Source organism: Carcharodon carcharias (assembly GCF_017639515.1).
Source record: "Carcharodon carcharias isolate sCarCar2 chromosome 35 unlocalized genomic scaffold, sCarCar2.pri SUPER_35_unloc_4, whole genome shotgun sequence".
Lineage (NCBI taxonomy): Eukaryota > Metazoa > Chordata > Chondrichthyes > Lamniformes > Lamnidae > Carcharodon > Carcharodon carcharias.
The window spans coordinates 448,836-469,586 of NW_024470720.1; the positions used below are offsets into that span (position 1 = coordinate 448,836).

At 64.8% G+C, this 20,751-nt stretch overlaps 1 protein-coding gene across 1 annotated transcript in view; it reads left to right on the forward strand.

Annotated features, from left to right (window-relative positions):
- LOC121274247 (wiskott-Aldrich syndrome protein-like) overlaps window positions 1-20,751 on the forward strand; it is a 106,224-nt gene that overhangs the window by 16,205 nt on the left and 69,268 nt on the right. The window contains exons 5-7 of the mRNA XM_041181445.1: window positions 8,363-8,407; window positions 8,873-8,923; window positions 18,999-19,188. Of these exons, the coding sequence (XP_041037379.1) occupies window positions 8,363-8,407; window positions 8,873-8,923; window positions 18,999-19,188 (286 nt within the window). The remainder of the gene's footprint in view (window positions 1-8,362; window positions 8,408-8,872; window positions 8,924-18,998; window positions 19,189-20,751) is intronic.

A 20,751-nucleotide genomic window follows, 5' to 3' on the forward strand; every position in this document is an offset into this window, starting at 1 on the left:
GGTGAGGGGGGTGGAGAGTGCGGGTTTGGGTGAGGGGGTGGGGTTTGGTTGAGGGTGGGGGTTGGGTGAAGGGGGTGGGGGTTGGAGATTGGGTGAGGAGGGTGGGGGTTGTGTGATGGGGTGGGGGTTTGAGACTGGGTGACGGGGGGTGGGGTTTGGAGATTGTGGGGTGGGGGTTGGAGACTGGGTGAGGGGGTGGGGGTTGGGTGAGGAGGGTGGGGTTTGGAGATTGGGTGAGGGGGTGGGGGTTGGGTGAGGGGGGTGGGATTTGGAGATTGGGTGAGGGGGTGGGGGTTGGGTGAGGAGGTGGGGGTTGGGTGAGGGGGGTGGGATTTGGAGATTGGGTGAGGGGGTGGGGGTTGGAGACTGGGTGAGGGGGGTGGGATTTGGAGATTGGGTGAGGGGGTGGGGGTTGGAGACTGGGTGAGGGAGTGGGGGTTGGGTGATGGGGTGGGGGTTGGAGGCTGGGTGAGGAGGATGGGGTTTGGAGATTGGGTGAGGGGGTGGGGGTTCGGTGAGGGGGTGGGCGTTGGAGATTGGGTGAGGGTGGGGGTTGGGTGAACGGGGTGGGGGTTGGAGATTGGGTGAGGGGGTGGGGGTTGGGTGAGGGGGTGGGGGTTGGAGATTGGGTGAGGGGTTGGGGGTTGGGTGAGGGATTGGGGGTTGGAGATTGGGTGAGGGGGTGGGGTTGGGTGAGGGGGTGGGGGGTGCGGGTTTGGGTGAAGGGGTGGGGTTTGGGTGAGGGTGGAGGTTGGGTGAAGTGGGATGGGGGTTGGAGATTGGGTGAGGGGGTAAGGGTTTGGTGAGGGGGTGGGGGTTGGAGATTGGGTGAGGAGGGTGCGGGTTGGGTGATGTGGGTGGGGGTTTGGGTGAGGGTGGGGGGGTGGGTGATGGGGTGGGTGTTTGAGACTGGGTGAGGGGGGTGGGGTTTGGAGATTGTGGGGTGGGGGTTGGAGAATGGGTGAGGAGGGTGAGGGATGGAGGATTGGTGAGGGGGGTGGGGTTTGGAGATTGGGTGAGGGGGGTGGAGAGTTTGGGTTTGGGTGAGGGGGTGGGGTTTGGGTGAGGGTGGGGGTTGGGTGAAGGGGGTGGGGGTTGGAGATTGGGTGAGGAGGGTGGGGGTTGGGTGATGTGGGCGGGGGTTTGCGTGAGGGTGGGGGTTGGGTGAAGGGGGTGGGATTTGGAGATTGGGTGAGGGGGTGGGGTTGGGTGAGGAGGGTGGGGGTTGGGTGATGTGGGCGGGGGCTTGCGTGAGGGTGGGTGTTGTGTGATGGGGTGGGGGTTTGAGACTGGGTGACGGGGGGTGGGGTTTGGAGATTGTGGGGTGGGGGTTGGAGACTGGGTGAGGGGGTGGGGGTTGGGTGAGGGGGGTGGGGTTTGGAGATTGGGTGAGGGGTTGGGGGTTGGGTGAGGGGGTGGGGGTTGGAGACTGGGTGAGGGGGTGGGGGTTGGGTGAGGGGGTGGGGGTGCGGGTTTGAGTGAGGGTGGGAGTTGGGTGAAGGAGGTGGGGGTTGGAGATTGGGTGAGGAGGGTGGGGGTTGGGTGAGGGGGGTGGGGGTTGGGTGAGGGGGTGGGGTTTGGGTGAGGGTGGGGGTTGGGTGAAGGGGGTGGGGGTTTGGGTGAGGGGGTGGGGTTTGGGTGAGGATGGGGGTTGGATGATGGGGGTGGGGGTTGGGTGAAGGGGGTGGGGGGTTGGGTGAGGGGGGTGGGGGTTTGGTTGAGGGGGTGGGGTTTGGGTGAGGGTGGGGGTTGGGGAGGGGGGTGGGGGTTTGGGTGAGGGGGTGGGGTTTGGGTGAGGGTGGGGGTTGGGTGAAGGGGGTGGGGGTTTGGGTGAGGGGGTGGGGTTTGGGTGAGGGTGGGGGTTGGATGATGGGGGTGGGGGTTGGGTGAAGGGGGTGGGGGGTTGGGTGAGGGGGGTTGGGGTTTGGGTGAGGGGGTGGGGTTTGGGTGAGGGTGGGGGTTGGGTGAGGGGAGTGGGGGTTTGGGTGAGGCGGTGGGGGTTGGAGATTGGGTGAAGGGTGGGGGTTTGGGTGAGGGGGTGGGGGTTCGGTGATGGGGGTGGGGGTTGGGTGAAGGGGGTGGGGGTTTGGGTGAGGGGGGTAGGGTTTGGGTGAGGGTGGGGGGGTTGGGTGAAGGGGGTGGGGGTTTGCGTGAGGGGGTGGGGGTTGGGTGAGGGGGGTTGGAGATTGTGTGATGGGGGTGGGGGTTGGGTGAGGGGGGTGGGGGTTTGGGTGAGGGGGTGGGGGGTTGGAGATTGGGTGAAGGGGGTTGGGGTTTGGGTGAGGGGGTGAGGTTTCGGTGAGGGTGGGGGTTGGTTGATGGGGGTGGGGGTTGGGTGAGGAGGGTGGGGGTTTGGGTGAGGGGGTGGGGGTTGGAGATTGGGTGAGGGGGGTGGGGGTTTGGGTGAGGGGCTGGGGGTTGGGTGAGGGTGGGGGTTGGGTGAAGGGGGTGGGGGTTTGGGTGAGGGGGGTGGGGTTTGGGTGAGGGTAGGGGTTGGGTGATGGGGGTGGGGGTTGGGTGAAGGGGGTGGGGGGTTGGCTGAGGGGGGTGGGGGCTTGGGTGAGGGGGTGGGGTTTGGGTGAGGGTGGGGGTTGGGTGAGGGGGGTGGGGGTTTGGGTGAGGGGGTGGGGTTTGGGTGAGGGTGGGGGTTGGGTGAAGGGGGTGGGGGTTTGGGTGAGGGGGTGGGGTTTGGGTGAGGGTGGGGGTTGGATGATGGGGGTGGGGGTTGGGTGAAGGGGGTGGGGGGTTGGGTGAGGGGGGTGGGGGTTTGGGTGAGGGGTTGGGGTTTGGGTGAGGGTGGGGGTTGGGTGAGGGGGGTGGGGGTTTGGGTGAGGGGGTGGGGTTTGGTTGAGGGTGGGGGTTGGGTGATGGGGGTGGGGGTTGGTTGTGGGGGGTGGGGATTGGAGATTGGGTGAGGGGTGGGGATTTGGGTGAGGGGGTTGGGGTTGGGTGATGGGGGTGGGGGTTGGGTGAAGGGGGTGCGGGTTTGGGTGAGGGGGTGGGGTTTGGGTGAGGGTGGGGGGTTGGGTGAAGGGGGTGGGGGTGTGGGTGAGGGGGTGGGGGTTGGGTGAGGGGGGTTGGAGATTGTGTGAGGGGGGTGGGGGTTTGGGTGAGGGGGGTGGGGGTTTGGGTGAGGGGGTGAGGGTTGGAGATTGGGTGAAGGGGTGGGGGTTTGGGTGAGGGGGTGGGGGTTGGGTGAGGGTGGGGGTTGGGTGAAGGGGGTGGGGGTTTGGGTGAGGGGGGTGGGGTTTGGGTGAGGGTGGGGGTTTGGGTGATGGGGGTGGGGGTTTGGGTGAGGGGGTGGGGTTTGGGTGAGAGTGGGGGGTTGGGTGAGGGGGGTGGGGGTTGCGGGTTTGGGTGAGGGGGTGGGGGTTTGGGTGAAGGGGGTGGGGGTTGGGTGAGGGGGGTGGGGGTTTGGGTGAGGGGGTGGGGGTTGGAGATTGGGTGAAGGGGTGGGGGTTTGGGTGAGGGGGTGGGGATTGGGTGAGGGTGGGGGGTTGGGTGAAGGGGGTGGGGTTTGGGTGAGGGTGGGGGGTTGGGTGAAGGGGGTGGGGGTTTGGGTGAGGGTGGGGGGTTGGGTGAAGGGGGTGGGGGTTTGGGTGAGGGAGGTGGGGGTTGGGTGAGGGGGTTGGGGGTTTGGGTGAGGGGGTGGGGGTTGGAGTTTGGGTGAAGGGGTGGGAGTTTGGGTGAGGGGGGTGGGGTTTGGGTGAGGGTGGGGGGTTGGGTGAAGGGGGTGGGGGTTTGGGTGAGGGGGGTGGGGGTTGGGTGAGTGGGGTTGGAGATTGTGTGAGGGGGGTGGGGGTTTGAGTGAAGGGGGTGGGGGTTGGGTGAAGGGGGTGGGTGTTGGGTGAAGGGGGTGGGGGTTTGGGTGAGGGTGGGGGGTTGGGTGAAGGGGGTGGGGGGTTTGGGTGAGGGTGGGGGGTTGGGTGAAGGGGGTGGGGGTGGGTGATGTGGTTGGGGGTTGGGTGATGGGGGTGGGGGTTGGGTGAAGGGGTTGGGGGTTTGGGTGAGGGGGTGGGGGTTGGGTGAGGGGGGTGGGGGTTTGGGTGAGGGGGGTGGGGTTTGGGTGAGGGTGGGGGGTTGGGTGAAGGGGGTGGGGGTTTGGGTGAGGGGGGTGGGGGTTGGGTGGGGGGGGTGGGGGTTGGGTGAGGGGTGTTGGAGATTGTGTGAGGGGGGTGGGGGTTTGAGTGAAGGGGGTGGGGGTTGGGTGAAGGGGGTGGGGGTTTGGGTGAGGGTGGGGGGTTGGGTGAAGGGGGTGGGGGTAGGGTGATGGGGGTGGGGGTTGGGTGAAGGGGGTGGGGGTTGGGTGAGGGGGGTGGGGGTTGCGGGTTTGGGTGAGGGGGTGGGGGTTGGGTGAGGGGGGTGGGGGTTTGGGTGAGGGGGTGGGGTTTGGGTGAGAGTGGGGGGTTGGGTGAAGGGGGTGGGGGTTGGGTGAGGGGGGTGGGTGTTGCGGGTTTGGGTGAGGGGGTGGGGGTTGGGTGAGGGGGGTGGGGGTTGCGGGTTTGGGTGAGGGCGTGGGGGTTGGGTGATGGGGGTGGGGGTTTGGGTGAGGGGGTGGGGGTTGGGTGAGGGGGTGGGGGTTGGGTGAGGGGGTGGGGGTTGGGTGAGGGGGTGGGGGTTGGGTGAGGGTGGGGGTTGGGTGAGGGGGTGGGGGTTGGGTGAGGGGGGTGGGGGTTGCGGGTTTGGGTGAGGGGGTGGGGGTTGGGTGAGGGGGTGGGGGTTGGGTGAGGGTGGGGGTTTGGGTGAGGGGGGTGGGGTTTGGGTGAGAGTGGGGGGTTGGGTGAAGGGGGTGGGGGTTGGGTGAGGGGGTGGGGTTTGGGTGAGGGTGGGGGTTGGGTGAAGGGTGTGGGGTTTGGGTGAGGGTGGGGGTTGGGTGAAGGGGGTGGGGGTTTGGGTGAGCGGGGTGGGGGTTGGGTGTGGGTGGGGGTTGAGTGAAGGGGTGGGGGTTTGGGTGAGGGGGGTGGGGGTTTGGGTGAGGGGGGGGTTGGGTGAAGGGGGTGGGGGTTTGGGTGAGGGTGGGGGTTGGGTGAAGCGGGTGGGGGTTTGGGTGAGGGTGGGGGTTGGGTGAAGGGGGTGGGGGTTTGGGTGAGGGTGGGGGTTGGGTGAGGGGGGTGGGGGTTTGGGTGAGGGTGGGGGTTGGGTGAAGGGGGTGGGGGTTTGGGTGAGGGTGGGGGTTGGGTGAGGGGGGTGGGGGTTTGGGTGAGGGTGGGGGTTGGGTGAAGGGGGTGTGGGTTTGGGTGAGAGTGGGGGGTTGGGTGAGGGGGGTGGGGGTTTGGGTGAGGGGGGGTTGGGTGAGGGGGGGTGGGGTTTGGGTGAGGGGGGGTGGGGGTTTGGGTGAGAGTGGGGGGTTGGGTGAGGGGGGTGGGGTTTGGGTGAGGGGGTGGGGTTTGGGTGAGAGTGGGGGGTTGGGTGAAGGGGGTGGGGGGTTGGGTGAGGGGGGTGGGTTTTGCGGGTTTGGGTGAAGGGGTGGGGGTTTGGGGGAAGGGGGTGGGGGTTGGGTGAGGGGGGTGGGGGTTGGGTGAAGGGGGTGGGGGTTGGGTGAGGGGGGTGGGGGTTGCGGGTTTGGGTGAGGGGGTGGGGGTTGGGTGAGGGGGGTGGGGGTTTGGGTGAGGGGGTGGGGTTTGGGTGAGAGTGGGGGGTTGGGTGAAGGGGGTGGGGGTTGGGTGAGGGGGGTGGGGGTTGCGGGTTTGGGTGAGGGTGGGGGTTGGGTGAGGGGGTGGGGGTTGCGGGTTTGGGTGAGGGGGTGGGGGTTGGGTGAGGGTGGGGGTTTGGGTGAGGGGGTGGATGTTGGGTGAGGGGGGTGGGGGTTGCGGGTTTGGGTGAGGGGGTGGGGGTTGGGTGAGGGTGGGGGTTTGGGTGAGGGGGGTGGGGTTTGGGTGAGAGTGGGGGGTTGGGTGAGGGGGGTGGGGTTTGGGTGAGGGGGTGGGGTTTGGGTGGGAGTGGGGGGTTGGGTGAAGGGGGTGGGGGTTGGGTGAGGGGGTGGGGTTTGGGTGAGGGTGGGGGTTGGGTGAAGGGGGTGGGGTTTGGGTGAGGGTGGGGGTTGGGTGAAGGGGGTGGGGGTTTGGGTGAGTGTGGGGGTTGGGTGAAGGGGGTGGGGATTTGGGTGAGCGGGGTGGGGGTTGGGTGTGGGTGGGGGTTGAGAGTGAAGGGGGTGGGGGTTTGGGTGAGGGGGGTGGGGGTTTGGGTGAGGGGGGGGTTGGGTGAAGGGGCTGGGGGTTTGGGTGAGGGTGGGGGATGGGTGAAGGGGGTGGGGGTTTGGGTGAGGGTGGGTGTTGGGTGAAGGGGGTGGGGGTTTGGGTGAGGGTGGGGGTTGGGTGAGGGGGGTGGGGGTTGTGGGTTTGGGTGAGGGGGTGGGGGTTGGGTGAGGGTGGGGTTTTGGGTGAGGGGGTGGATGTTGGGTGAGGGGGGTGGGGGTTGCGGTTTTGGGTGAGGGGGTGGGGGTTGGGTGAGGGTGGGGGTTTGGGTGAGGGGGGTGGGGTTTGGGTGAGAGTGGGGGGTTGGGTGAGGGGGGTGGGGTTTGGGTGAGGGGGTGGGGTTTGGGTGGGAGTGGGGGGTTGGGTGAAGGGGGTGGGGGTTGGGTGAGGGGGTGGGGTTTGGGTGAGGGTGGGGGTTGGGTGAAGGGGGTGGGGGTTTGGGTGAGTGTGGGGGTTGGGTGAAGGGGGTGGGGATTTGGGTGAGCGGGGTGGGGGTTGGGTGTGGGTGGGGGTTGAGAGTGAAGGGGGTGAGGGGTTTGGGTGAGGGGGGGGTTGGGTGAAGGGGGTGGGGGTTTGGGTGAGGGTGGGGGATGGGTGAAGGGGGTGGGGGTTTGGGTGAGGGTGGGGGTTGGGTGAAGGGGGTGGGGGTTTGGGTGAGGGTGGGGGTTGGGTGAGGGGGGTGGGGGTTTGGGTGAGGGTGGGGGTTGGGTGAAGGGGGTGTGGGTTTGGGTGAGAGTGGGGGGTTGGGTGAGGGGGGTGGGGGTTTGGGTGAGGGGGGGTTGGGTGAGGGGGGTGGGGGTTTGGGTGAGGGGGGGTTGGGTGAGGGGGGGTGGGGTTTGGTTGAGGGGGGGGTGGGGGTTTGGGTGAGAGTGGGGGGTTGGGTGAGGGGGGTGGGTTTTGGGTGAGGGGGTGGGGTTTGGGTGAGAGTGGGGGGTTGGGTGAGGGGGGTGGGTTTTGCGGGTTTGGGTGAAGGGGTGGGGGTTTGGGTGAAGGGGGTGGGGGTTGGGTGAGGGGGGTGTTGGGTGAAGGGGGTGGGGGTTTGGGTGAAGGGGGTGGGGGTTGGGTGAGGGGGGTGTTGGGTGAAGGGGGTGGGGTTTTGGGTGAGGGTGGGGGTTGGGTGAAGGGGGTGGGGGTTGGGTGAGGGGGTGGGGGTTGCGGGTTTGGGTGAAGGGGGTGGGGGTTTGGGTGAGGGTGGGGGGTTGGGTGAGGGTGGGGGTTGGGTGAAGGGGGTGTGGTTTGGGTGAGAGTGGGGGGTTGGGTGAAGGGGTGGGGGTTTGGGTGAGGGTGGGGGGGTTGGGTGAGGGTGGGTGTTGGGTAAAGGGGGTGGGGGTTTGGGTGAGGGGGTGGGGGTTGGGTGAGGGTGGGGGTTGGGTGAAGGGGGTGGGGGTTTGGGTGAGGGTGGGGGGTTGGGTGAGGGTGGGGGTTGGGTGAAGGGGGTGGGGGTTTGGGTGAGGGTGGGGGGTTGGGTGAGGGTGGGGGTTGGGTGAAGGGGGTGGGGGTTTGGGTGAGGGTGGGGGGTTGGGTGAGGGTGGGGGTTGGGTGAAGGGGGTGGGGGTTTGGGTGAGGGTGGGGGGTTGGGTGAGGGGGGTGGGTGTTGCGGGTTTGGGTGAGGGTGGGGGGTTGGGTGAGGGGGGTGGGGGTTTGGGTGAGGGTGGGGGTTGGGTAAAGGGGGTGGGGGTTTGGGTGAGGGTGGGGGGTTGGGTGAAGGGGGTGCGGGTTTGGGTGAGGGGGTGGGGGTTGGGTGAGGGTGGTGGGGGTTTGGGTGAGGGTGTGGGGGTTTGGGTGAGGGTGGGGGTTGGGTGAAGGGGGTGGGGGTTTGGGTGAGGGTGGGGGTTGGGTGAAGGGGGTGGGGGTTTGGGTGAGGGTGGGGGTTGGGTGAAGGGGGTGGGGGTTTGGGTGAGGGTGGGGGTTGGGTGAAGGGGGTGGGGGTTTGGGTGAGGGTGGTGGTTGGGTGAAGGGGGTGGGGGTTTGGGTGAGAGTGGGGGTTTGGGTGAGGGGGTGGGGGTTGGGTGAGGGTGGTGGGGGTTTGGGTGAGGGGGTGGGGGTTTGGGTGAGGGTGGGGGTTGGGTGAAGTGGGTGGGGGTTTGGGTTAGGGGGGTGGGGGTTGGAGATTGGACTCTTACTGATTCGCCCTCTCTCTCTCTTTGCATTTTGCTCTCTATCACTAGAAAAACATGATCTTGGGAAACCTGCTCCACCACAAGCTCCTGAAGGTGAGTATCGCCACTCGAGTGTGTCAGCACCACCCTCGGCTGAGCCCTGGCACTGCCTCCTGCTGCCAACTCCCCTTACAACGCAGGCTGTCCACTCAGCAAGCGGTAAGAGCGGGCGATGTCTGTCCTTCAGCTGCCACACTGGGCCGCAATACTCAGGCGGATTTGTTTCCCTACCAAATGCGTATCTTAATCTTTATCCACTCTCGCTGGCACCCCCTCCCCACCCTCTGAGCAGCGGCAGACATCTTTGTGCGATGCCTTTGCAGTCGAATATCCAGCACCAACAACTGGGCCGCTCTGACCAGAGGTTGCGTGGTTTCCAGGACAGGGCAGGACGGGGAGGCAGACGTTAGGCGGGGGTGGTGCAGTGGGGGTCCAGGGGTTTGGGTAGGGACCTGGCGAGGGATGGGAGGCTGTGAAGGGCGATTGTGAATAATGAAAAGCTGCCTCTCTCTCCCACAGGTAGGAGGGTCTCGGTGCCACTCCCTCAGGTGCCTCTGGTGGAACCAGGCGGTGAGTTACGCCAACAGAAAATTGACTGTCCGTATCTGTCCGAGTCTCACTGTAGCTCAGCAAAGGCCAAGGAGGTGGCCATTCAGCCCATCGTGCCTGTGCTAGCTCTTTGAAAGATCTATCCCATTAATCCCACTCTCCCCACCCGCACCACCCCACTCCTGCTCTTTTCCCCTTCGAGTATTTCTCCGATTCCCCCCCTTTTGAATGTTCCTATTGAATCTGCTTCCACTGCCCTTTCAGGCAGCGCCTTCCAGATCACAACAACTCACTGCGTCAAACACATTCTCCTCATCTCCCCCCCACCCCCTCTGGATCTTTTACCGATTTTCTTCATTCTGTGTCCCCCTCCCCCACCTCTGGTTACTGACCCTCCTGCCACTGGAAACAGTTTCTCCTTATTGACTCGATCCAAACCCCCTCGTGATTCTGAACGCCTCGATGCAATCTCCACCTTAACCTTCCCCGCTCTAAGGAGAACAATCCCGGCTCCTCCCAGTCCCTCCACATGAACTGAAAACCCCTCATCCCCGGGAAACATTCTGGTGAATCTCCTCCATTCGCACCCTCTCGACTTCACCATCCTCATCAATGTCACTCCCGTCTGTTCATTTATCAATCCATCTGGAATTTTCCAATGAACTTTCTTCCCTATCTCTGTAACCTCCTCCAGCCCCTACACCCATCCCTATCTCTGTAACCTCCTCCAGCCCCTACACCCATCCCTATCACTGTAACCTCCTCCAGCCTCTACACCCCTCCCTATCTCTGTAACTTCCTCCAGCCCCTACACCCCTCCCTATCACTGTAACCTCCTCCAGCCTCTACACCCCTCCCTATCTCTGTAACTTCCTCCAGCCTCTACAGCCCTCCCTATCTCTGTAACCTCCTCCAGCCCCTACAACCCCCCCTATCTCTGTAACCTCCTCCAGCCCCTACAACTCTCCCTATCTCTGTAACCTCCTCCAGCCCCTACAACCCTCCCTATCTCTGTAACCTCCTCCAGCCCCTACACCCCTCCCTATCTCTGTAACCTCCTCCAGCCCCTACACCCCTCCCTATCTCTGTAACCTCCTCCAGCCCCTACACCCCTCCCTATCTCTGGAACCTCCTCCAGCCCCTACAACCCTCCCTATCACTGTAACCTCCTCCAGCCTCTACAACCCTCCCTATCTCTGTAACCTCCTCCAGCCCCTACACCCCTCCCTATCTCTGTAACCTCCTCCAGCCCCTACAACCCTCCCTATCTCTCTAACCCTCCTCCAGCCCCTACAACCCTCCCTATCTCTCTAACCCTCCTCCAGCCCCTACAACCCTCCCTATCTCTGTAACCTCCTCCAGCCCCTACACCCCTCCCTATCTCTGTAACCTCCTCCAGCCCCTACACCCCTCCCTATCTCTGTAACCTCCTCCAGCCCCTACAACCCTCCCTATCTCTGTAACCTCCTCCAGCCCCTACAACCCTCCCTATCTCTGTAACCTCCTCCAGCCCCTACAACCCTCCCTATCTCTCTAACCCTCCTCCAGCCCCTACAACCCTCCCTATCTCTCTAACCCTCCTCCAGCCCCTACAACCCTCCCTATCTCTGTAACCTCCTCCAGCCCCTACACCCCTCCCTATCTCTGTAACCTCCTCCAGTCCCTACACCCCTCCCTATCTCTGTAACCTCCTCCACCCCCTACACCCCTCCCTATCTCTGTAACCTCCTCCAGCCCCTACACCCCTCCCTATCTCTGTAACCCTCCTACAACCCTCCGAGATCTCTGCGCTGCTCCAATTCTGGCCTCGTGACCATCCCCCGATTCCCATCGCTCCACCGTTGGCGGCCGGGCCTTCAGCTGCCTGTGGTGGGGGCCCTGAGCTCTGGAATTCCCTCCCTAAACCTCTCCAGATGAAGAGATTGGAAGTACAGGGCAGGAGAGGGGTGAGAGGCGAGGGACTGGTGGAGAGGAGGGAGGAGGAGGGGCAAAGGATAGGTGAGGAGCGATGGGGAGGAGAGGGAAGTGGGAAGGAGAGGGCTAGGGAGGTGACGGGTGTAGGGGAGTGGGAGGACAGCTGAGGGGAGGGGGCTGAGGGGGCAGAGAGAGGAGGAAGGGGAGGGGGTGACGGATGGGAAGGGAGGATGGGGCAGGTGAAGGACTGAGGGGAGGAGAGGGCTGGTGAAGGACTGAGGGGAGGGGAGGGAAGGGCAGGTGAAGGACTGAGGGGAGGGAAGGGCAGGTGAAGGACTGAGGGGAGGGGAGGGGAGGGAAGGTAAAGGACTGAGGGGAGGGAAGGGCAGGTGAAGGACTGAGGGGAGGGAAGGGCAGGTGAAGGACTGAGGGGAGGGAAGGGCAGGTGAAGGACTGAGGGGAGGGAAGGGCAGGTGAAGGACTGAGGGGAGGGGAGGGAAGGGCAGGTGAAGGACTGAGGGGAGGGGAGGGGAGGGAAGGTAAAGGACTGAGGGGAGGGGAGGGAAGGGCAGGTGAAGGACTGAGGGGAGGGGAGGGGAGGGAAGGTAAAGGACTGAGGGGAGGGGAGGGAAGGGCAGGTGAAGGACTGAGGGGAGGGAAGGGCAGGTGAAGGACTGAGGGGAGGGAGGGAAGGGCAGGTGAAGGACTGAGGGAAGGGAAGGGCAGGTGAAGGACTGAGGGGAGGGAAGGGCAGGTGAAGGACTGAGGGGAGGGAAGGGCAGGTGAAGGACTGAGTGGAGGGAAGGGCAGGTGAAGGACTGAGGGGAGGGGAGGGAAGGGCAGGTGAAGGACTGAGGGGAGGGAAGGGCAGGTGAAGGACTGAGGGGAGGGAAGGGCAGGTGAAGGACTGAGGGGAGGGGAGGGCAGGTGAAGGACTGAGGGGAGGGAAGGGCAGGTGAGGACTGAGGGGAGGGAAGGGCAGGTGAAGGACTGAGGGGAGGGAAGGGCAGGTGAAGGACTGAGGGGAGGGGAGGGAAGGGCAGGTGAAGGACTGAGAAGAGGGAAGGGCAGGTGAAGGACTGAGGGGAGGGGAGGGGAGGGAAGGTAAAGGACTGAGGGGAGGGAAGGGCAGGTGAAGGACTGAGGGGAGGGAAGGGCAGGTGAAGGACTGAGGGGAGGGAAGGGCAGGTGAAGGACTGAGGGGAGGGAAGGGCAGGTGAAGGACTGAGGGGAGGGGAGGGGAGGGAAGGTAAAGGACTGAGGGGAGGGGAGGGAAGGGCAGGTGAAGGACTGAGGGGAGGGGAGGGGAGGGAAGGTAAAGGACTGAGGGGAGGGGAGGGAAGGGCAGGTGAAGGACTGAGGGGAGGGGAGGGAAGGGCAGGTGAAGGACTGAGGGGAGGGAAGAGCAGGTGAAGCACTGAGGGGAGGGGAGGGAAGGGCAGGTGAAGGACTGAGGGGAGGGGAGGGAAGGGCAGGTGAAGGACTGAGGGGAGGGAAGGGCAGGTGAAGGACTAAGGGGAGGGAAGGGCAGGTGAAGGACTGAGGGGAGGGGAGGGAAGGGCAGGTGAAGGACTGAGGGGAGGGAAGGGCAGTTGAAGGACTGAGGGGAGGGAAGGGCAGGTGAAGGACTGAGGGGAGGGGAGGGCAGGTGAAGGACTGAGGGGAGGGAAGGGCAGGTGAAGGACTGAGGGGAGGGAAGGGCAGGTGAAGGACTGAGGGGAGGGAAGGGCAGGTGAAGGACTGAGGGGAGGGGAGGGAAGGGCAGGTGAAGGACTGAGGGGAGGGAAGGGCAGGTGAAGGACTGAGGGGAGGGGAGGGAAGGGCAGGTGAAGGACTGAGGGGAGGGAAGGGCAGGTGAAGGACTGAGGTGAGGGAAGGACAAGTGAAGGACGGAGGGGAGGGAAGAGCAGGTGAAGGACTGAGGGGAGGAGAGGGCAGGTGAAGGACTGAGGGGAGGGAAGGGCAGGTAAAGGACTGAGGGGAGGGAAGGGCAGGTGAAGGACTGAGGGGAGGGGAGGGAAGGGCAGGTGAAGGACTGAGGGGAGGGAAGGGCAGGTGAAGGACTGAGGGGAGGGAAGGGCAGGTGAAGGACTGAGGGGAGGGAAGGGCAGGTGAAGGACTGAGGTGAGGGAAGGGCAAGTGAAGGACGGAGGGGAAGGAAGAGCAGGTGAAGGACTGAGGGGAGGAGAGGGCAGGTGAAGGACTGTGGGGAGGGGAGGGGAGGGCAGGTGAAGGACTGAGGGGAGGGAAGGGCAGTTGAAAGACTGAGGGGAGGGAAGGGCAGGTGAAGGACTGAGGGGAGGGAAGGGCAGGTGAAGGACTGAGGGGAGGGAAGGGCAGGTGAAGGACTGAGGGGAGGGAAGGGCAGGTGAAGGACTGAGGGGAGGGGAGGGAAGGGCAGGTGAAGGACTGAGGGGAGGGAAGGGCAGGTGAAGGACTGAGGGGAGGGAAGGGCAGGTGAAGGACTGAGGGGAGGGGAGGGAAGGGCAGGTGAAGGACTGAGGGGAGGGGAGGGAAGGGCAGGTGAAGGACTGAGGGGAGGGAAGGGCTGGTGAAGGACTGAGGGGAGGGGAGGGAAGGGCAGGTGAAGGACTGAGGGGAGGGAAGGGCAGGTGAAGGACTGAGGGGAGGGAAGGGCAGGTGAAGGACTGAGGGGAGGGAAGGGCAGGTGAAGGACTGAGGGGAGGGGAGGGAAGGGCAGGTGAAGGACTGAGGGGAGGGGAGGGAAGGGCAGGTGAAGGACTGAGGGGAGAGGAGGGAAGGGCAGGTGAAGGACTGAGGGGAGGGGAGGGAAGGGCAGGTGAAGGACTGAGGGGAGGGGAGGGAAGGGCAGGTGAAGGACTGAGGGGAGGGAAGGGCAGGTGAAGGACTGAGGGGAGGGAAGGGCAGGTGAAGGACTGAGGGGAGGGGAGGGCAGGTGAAGGACTGAGGGGAGGGAAGGGCAGGTGAAGGACTGAGGGGAGGGAAGGGCAGGTGAAGGACTGAGGGGAGGGGAGGGAAGGGCAGGTGAAGGACTGAGGGGAGGGAAGGGCAGGTGAAGGAATGAGGGGAGGTAAGGGCAGGTGAAGGACTGAGGGGAGGGAAGGGCAGGTGAAGGACTGAGGGGAGGGGAGGGAAGGGCAGGTGAAGGACTGAGGGGAGGGAAGGGCAGGTGAAGGACTGAGGGGAGGGGAGGGAAGGGCAGGTGAAGGACTGAGGGAAGGGAAGGGCAGGTGAAGGACTGAGGGGAGGGGAGGGAAGGGCAGGTGAAGGACTGAGGGGAGGGAAGGGCAAGTGAAGGACGGAGGGGAGGGAAGAGCAGGTGAAGGACTGAGGGGAGGAGAGGGCAGGTGAAGGACTGAGGGGAGAGGAGGGGAGGGCAGGTGAAGGACTGAGGGGAGGGAAGGGCAGGTGAAGGACTGAGGGGAGGGGAGGGCAGGTGAAGGACTGAGGGGAGGGCAAGTGAAGGACGGAGGGGAGGGAAGAGCAGGTGAAGGACTGAGGGGAGGAGAGGGCAGGTGAAGGACTGAGGGGAGAGGAGGGGAGGGCAGGTGAAGGACTGAGGGGAGGGAAGGGCAGGTGAAGGACTGAGGGGAGGGGAGGGCAGGTGAAGGACTGAGGGGAGGGGAGGGAAGGGCAGGTGAAGGACTGAGGGGAGGGGAGGGCAGGTAAAGGACTGAGGGGAGGGAAGGGCAGGTGAAGGACTGAGGGGATGGGAGGGAAGGGCAGGTGAAGGACTGAGGGGAGGGAAGGGCAGGTGAAGGACTGAGGGGAGGGGAGGGAAGGGCAGGTGAAGGACTGAGGGGAGGGAAGGGCAGGTGAAGGACTGAGGGGAGGTAAGGGCAGGTGAAGGACTGAGGGGAGGGAAGGGCAGGTGAAGGACTGAGGTTAGGGAAGGGCAGGTGAAGGACTGAGGGGAGGTAAGGGCAGGTGAAGGATTGAGGGGAGGGGAGGGAAGGTGAAGGACTGAGGGGAGGGGAGGTAAGGCCAAGTGAAGGACGGAGGGGAGGGAAGAGCAGGTGAAGGACTGAGGGGAGGAGAGGGCAGGTGAAGGACTGAGGGGAGGGGAGGGCAGGGCAGGTGAAGGACTGAGGGGAGGGAAGGGCAGGTGAAGGACTGAGGGGAGGGAAGGGCAGGTGAAGGACTGAGGGGAGGGGAGGGAAGGGCAGGTGAAGGACTGAGGGGAGGGAAGGGCAGGTGAAGGACTGAGGGGAGGGAAGGGCAGGTGAAGGACTGAGGGGAGGTAAGGGCAGGTGAAGGACTGAGGGGAGGGAAGGGCAGGTGAAGGACTGAGGGGAGGGAAGGGCAGGTGAAGGACTGAGGGGAGGTAAGGGCAGGTGAAGGATTGAGGGGAGGGGAGGGAAGGACAGGTGAAGGACTGAGGGGAGGGGAGGGAAGGACAGGTGAAGGATTGAGGGGAGGGGAGGTAAGGGCAGGTGAAGGACTGAGGGGAGGGAAGTGCAGGTGAAGGACTGAGGGGAGGGAAGGGCAGGTGAAGGACTGAGGGGAGGGAAGGGCAGGTGAAGGACTGAGGGGAGGGGAGGTAAGGGCAGGTGAAGGACCTAGGGGAGGGGAGGGGAGGGAAGGTAAAGGACTGAGGGGAGGGGAGGGAAGGGCAGGTGAAGGACTGAGGGGAGGGAAGGGCAGGTGAAGGACTGAGGGGAGGGGAGGGGAGGGCAGGTGAAGAACTGAGGGGAGGGAAGGGCAGGTGAAGGACTGAGGGGAGGGAAGTGCAGGTGAAGGACTGAGGGGAGGGGTGGGAAGGGCCGGTGAAGGACTGAGGGGAGGGAAGGGCAGGTGAAGGACTGAGGGGAGGGGAGGGAAGGGCAGGTGAAGGACTGAGGGAAGGGAAGGGCAGGTGAAGGACTGAGGGGAGGGGAGGGAAGGGCAGGTGAAGGACTGAGGGGAGGGAAGGGCAAGTGAAGGACGGAGGGGAGGGAAGAGCAGGTGAAGGACTGAGGGGAGGAGAGGGCAGGTGAAGGACTGAGGGGAGAGGAGGGGAGGGCAGGTGAAGGACTGAGGGGAGGGAAGGGCAGGTGAAGGACTGAGGGGAGGGGAGGGCAGGTGAAGGACTGAGGGGAGGGCAAGTGAAGGACGGAGGGGAGGGAAGAGCAGGTGAAGGACTGAGGGGAGGAGAGGGCAGGTGAAGGACTGAGGGGAGAGGAGGGGAGGGCAGGTGAAGGACTGAGGGGAGGGAAGGGCAGGTGAAGGACTGAGGGGAGGGGAGGGCAGGTGAAGGACTGAGGGGAGGGGAGGGAAGGGCAGGTGAAGGACTGAGGGGAGGGGAGGGCAGGTAAAGGACTGAGGGGAGGGAAGGGCAGGTGAAGGACTGAGGGGATGGGAGGGAAGGGCAGGTGAAGGACTGAGGGGAGGGAAGGGCAGGTGAAGGACTGAGGGGAGGGGAGGGAAGGGCAGGTGAAGGACTGAGGGGAGGGAAGGGCAGGTGAAGGACTGAGGGGAGGTAAGGGCAGGTGAAGGACTGAGGGGAGGGAAGGGCAGGTGAAGGACTGAGGTTAGGGAAGGGCAGGTGAAGGACTGAGGGGAGGTAAGGGCAGGTGAAGGATTGAGGGGAGGGGAGGGAAGGTGAAGGACTGAGGGGAGGGGAGGTAAGGCCAAGTGAAGGACGGAGGGGAGGGAAGAGCAGGTGAAGGACTGAGGGGAGGAGAGGGCAGGTGAAGGACTGAGGGGAGGGGAGGGCAGGGCAGGTGAAGGACTGAGGGGAGGGAAGGGCAGGTGAAGGACTGAGGGGAGGGAAGGGCAGGTGAAGGACTGAGGGGAGGGGAGGGAAGGGCAGGTGAAGGACTGAGGGGAGGGAAGGGCAGGTGAAGGACTGAGGGGAGGGAAGGGCAGGTGAAGGACTGAGGGGAGGTAAGGGCAGGTGAAGGACTGAGGGGAGGGAAGGGCAGGTGAAGGACTGAGGGGAGGGAAGGGCAGGTGAAGGACTGAGGGGAGGTAAGGGCAGGTGAAGGATTGAGGGGAGGGGAGGGAAGGACAGGTGAAGGACTGAGGGGAGGGGAGGGAAGGACAGGTGAAGGATTGAGGGGAGGGGAGGTAAGGGCAGGTGAAGGACTGAGGGGAGGGAAGTGCAGGTGAAGGACTGAGGGGAGGGAAGGGCAGGTGAAGGACTGAGGGGAGGGAAGGGCAGGTGAAGGACTGAGGGGAGGGGAGGTAAGGGCAGGTGAAGGACCTAGGGGAGGGGAGGGGAGGGAAGGTAAAGGACTGAGGGGAGGGGAGGGAAGGGCAGGTGAAGGACTGAGGGGAGGGAAGGGCAGGTGAAGGACTGAGGGGAGGGGAGGGGAGGGCAGGTGAAGAACTGAGGGGAGGGAAGGGCAGGTGAAGGACTGAGGGGAGGGAAGGGCAGGTGAAGGACTGAGGGGAGGGGTGGGAAGGGCCGGTGAAGGACTGAGGGGAGGGAAGGGCAGGTGAAGGACTGAGGGGAGGGGAGGGCAGGTGAAGGACTGAGGGGAGGGAAGGGCAGGTGAAGGATTGAGGGGAGGGGAGGTAAGGGCTGGTGAAGGATTGAGGGGAGGGGAGGTAAGGGCAGGTGAAGGACTGAGGGGAGGGAAGGGCAGGTGAAGGACTGAGGGGAGGGGAGGGAAGGGCCGGTGAAAGACTGAGGGGAGGGAAGGGCAGGTGAAGGACTGAGAGGAGGGGAGGGCAGGTGAAGGACTGAGGGGAGGGAAGGGCTGGTGAAGGATTGAGGGGAGGGGAGGTAAGGGCAGGTGAAGGACTGAGGGGAGGGAAGGGCAGGTGAAGGACTGAGGGGAGGGGAGGGAAGGGCAGGTGAAGGACTGAGGGGAGGGAAGGGCAGGTGAAGGATTGAGGGGAGGGGAGGGAAGGGCTGGTGAAGGATTGAGGGGAGGGGAGGTAAGGGCAGGTGAAGGACTGAGGGGAGGGAAGGGCAGGTGAAGGACTGAGGGGAGGGGAGGTAAGGGCAGGTGAAGGACTGAGGGGAGGGGAGGGGAGGGAAGGTAAAGGACTGAGGGGAGGGGAGGGAAGGGCAGGTGAAGGACTGAGGGGAGGGAAGGGCAGGTGAAGGACTGTGGGGAGGGGAGGGGAGGGCAGGTGAAGGACTGAGGGGAGGGAAGGGCAGGTGAAGGACTGAGGGGAGGCAAGGGCAGGTGAAGGACTGAGGGGAGGGGAGGGAAGGGCAGGTGAAGGACTGAGGGGAGGGGAGGTAAGGGCAGGTGAAGGACTGAGGGGAGGGGAGGTAAGGGCAGGTGAAGGACTGAGGGGAGGGAAGGGCAGGTGAAGGACTGAAGGGAGGTAAGGGCAGGTGAAGGACTGAGGGGAGGGAAGGGCAGGTGAAGGACTGAGGGGAGGGGAGGGAAGGGCAGGTGAAGGACTGAGGGGAGGGAAGGGCAGGTGAAGGACTGAGGGGAGGTAAGGGCAGGTGAAGGACTGAGGGGAGGGGAGGTAGGGGCAGGTGAAGGACTGAGGGGAGGGGAGGTAAGGGCAGGTGATGGACTGAGGAGAGGGAAGGGCAGGTGAAGGACTGAGGGGAGGAGAGGGCAGGTGAAGGACTGAGGGGAGGGGAGGTAAGGGCAGGTGAAGGACTGAGGGGAGGGGAGGTAAGGGCAGGTGAAGGACTGAGGGGAGGTAAGGGCAGGTGAAGGACTGAGGGGAGGGGAGGGAAGGGCAGGTGAAGGACTGAGGGGAGGGAAGGGCAGGTGAAGGACTGAGGGGAGGGAAGGGCAGGTGAAGGACTGAGGGGAGGGGAGGGAAGGGCAGGTGAAGGACTGAGGGGAGGGGAGGTAAGGGCAGGTGAAGGACTGAGGGGAGGTAAGCTCAGGTGAAGGACTGAGGGGAGGGAAGGGCAGGTGAAGGACTGAGGGGAGGTAAGGGCAGGTGAAGGACTGAGGGGAGGGGAGGGAAGGTAAAGGACTGAGGGGAGGGGGAGGAGGAGGGGGAGGAGGAGCGGGAGGGGTGTGGTGGAGTGGAGAAGGGAGGGATGGGGAAAGGGGAGGGCTGGTGAATAATTGAGGGGATGGGAAGAAGGGGAGGGATAGGGAGGAGAGTTGGGGAGGGTGGGTGAAGGACTGAGGGGAGGAGGGGAGCAATAGGGAGGGTGGGTAATGGACAGAAGGGAGGGGGGGTGGGTGTGGGGAGTCCCAGAGGCTGGGCCTCACTGGGGGCAGAGGGTGGGGGTGACATCTCCGGGCCAGGGGCTTAATCCCATTGCTCCTCCTCATCCCTCTTTCAGGTTCCGGATTCCAGTCGCCCAGCTCCTCGCTCCCCATGAGCGCCATGACCATCACCAATCCTGACATCACCGCCTTCCGCTACCGGGGTTTACCAGCACCCAGTCCGGTGGAGAAGAAGAAAGGGAAGGACAAGGGCAAGGGGAAGAAGAAGATGACGAAGGCCGACATTGGAGCCCCCAGCAACTTCCAGTAAGACCCCCGACCGCGAGGGGACAGGGGCCGGGGCTACCCTTAGGGGCCAGGGGCACAGGGTGAAGGTGGTGCGGCCATTCCCCACCTCAGGATGTCCCAGCACTCCTCAGGGCCATTGAAGGAGTTTAATTACCCCAGTGCGGTCATGGTAGCAAACGGTAGAAACCATTTTGCGCACAGCAAGATCTCACAAGCAGCCAACGCGATCATGCAGCGCTCCCTCAGCGCTGACCCTCCGACAGTGCGGCGCTCCCTCAGCACTGACCCTCCGACAGTGCGGCGCTCCCTCAGCACTGACCCTCCGACAGCGCGACGCTCCCTCAACACTGACCCTCCGACAGTGCGGCGCTCCCTCAGCACTGACCCTCCGACAGTGCGGCGCTCCCTCAGCACTGACCCTCCGACAGTGCGGCGCTCCCTCAGCACTGACCCTCCGACAGTGTGGCGCTCCCTCAGCGCTGACCCTCCGACAGTGCGGCGCTCCCTCAGCGCTGACCCTCCGACAGTGCGGCGCTCCCTCGGCACTGACCCTCCGACAGCGCAGCGCTCCCTCAGCGCTGACCCTCCGACAGCGCGGCGCTCCCTCAGCGCTGACCCTCCGACAGCGCGGCGCTCCCTCAGCACTGACCCTCTGACAGTGCGTCTCTCCCTCAGCACTGACCCTCCGACAGTGCGTCACTCCCTCAGCACTGACCCTCCGACAGTGTAGCGCTGCCTCAGCCCTGACCCTCCGACAGTGCGGCTCTCCCTCACTACTGACCCTCCGACAGTGCGGCGCTCCCTCAGCACTGACCCTCCGACAGTGTGGCGCTCCCTCAGCGCTGACCCTCCGACAGTGCGGCGCTCCCTCAGCGCTGACCCTCCGACAGTGCGGCGCTCCCTCGGCACTGACCCTCCGACAGCGCAGCGCTCCCTCAGCGCTGACCCTCCGACAGCGCGGCGCTCCCTCAGCGCTGACCCTCCGACAGCGCGGCGCTCCCTCAGCGCTGACCCTCCAACAGTGCGGCGCTCCCTCAGCACTGACCCTCCGACAGTGCGGGGCTCCCTCAGCACTGACCCTCCGACAGTGCGACGCTCCCTCAGCGCTGACCCTCCAACAGTGCGGCGCTCCCTCAGCGCTGACCCTCCGACAGTGCAGCGCTCCCTCAGCACTGACCCTCTGAAAGTGCGGCGCTCCCTCAGCACTGACCCTCCGACAGCGCGGCGCTCCCTCAGCACTGACCCTCCGACAGCGCGGCGCTCCCTCAGCACTGACCCTCTGACTGGCTTTCGTATGCCGCGTGTGGGATCTTGCTGTGTTCCGGCAGCCAACTACAGTCGGATGTAACCCACTGAAGACATTTTGCTGTGTGCACTGTGAGTTTCATTCTTAACTGCTCCTCTGCTCCCAGAGAGGCAAAGACTGTGCAAGATATCTTTAAAAGTCCTTGTCCACCAGCTTCATCATTTTGATTCGACCTTTGAGGGGTTCAACAGTCCTGAGGCATCCACACATGAGCGATTAACACACAGAATTTGACCGTGAGCCACGCGAGGAGATATTAGGGACCGGTGACCAAC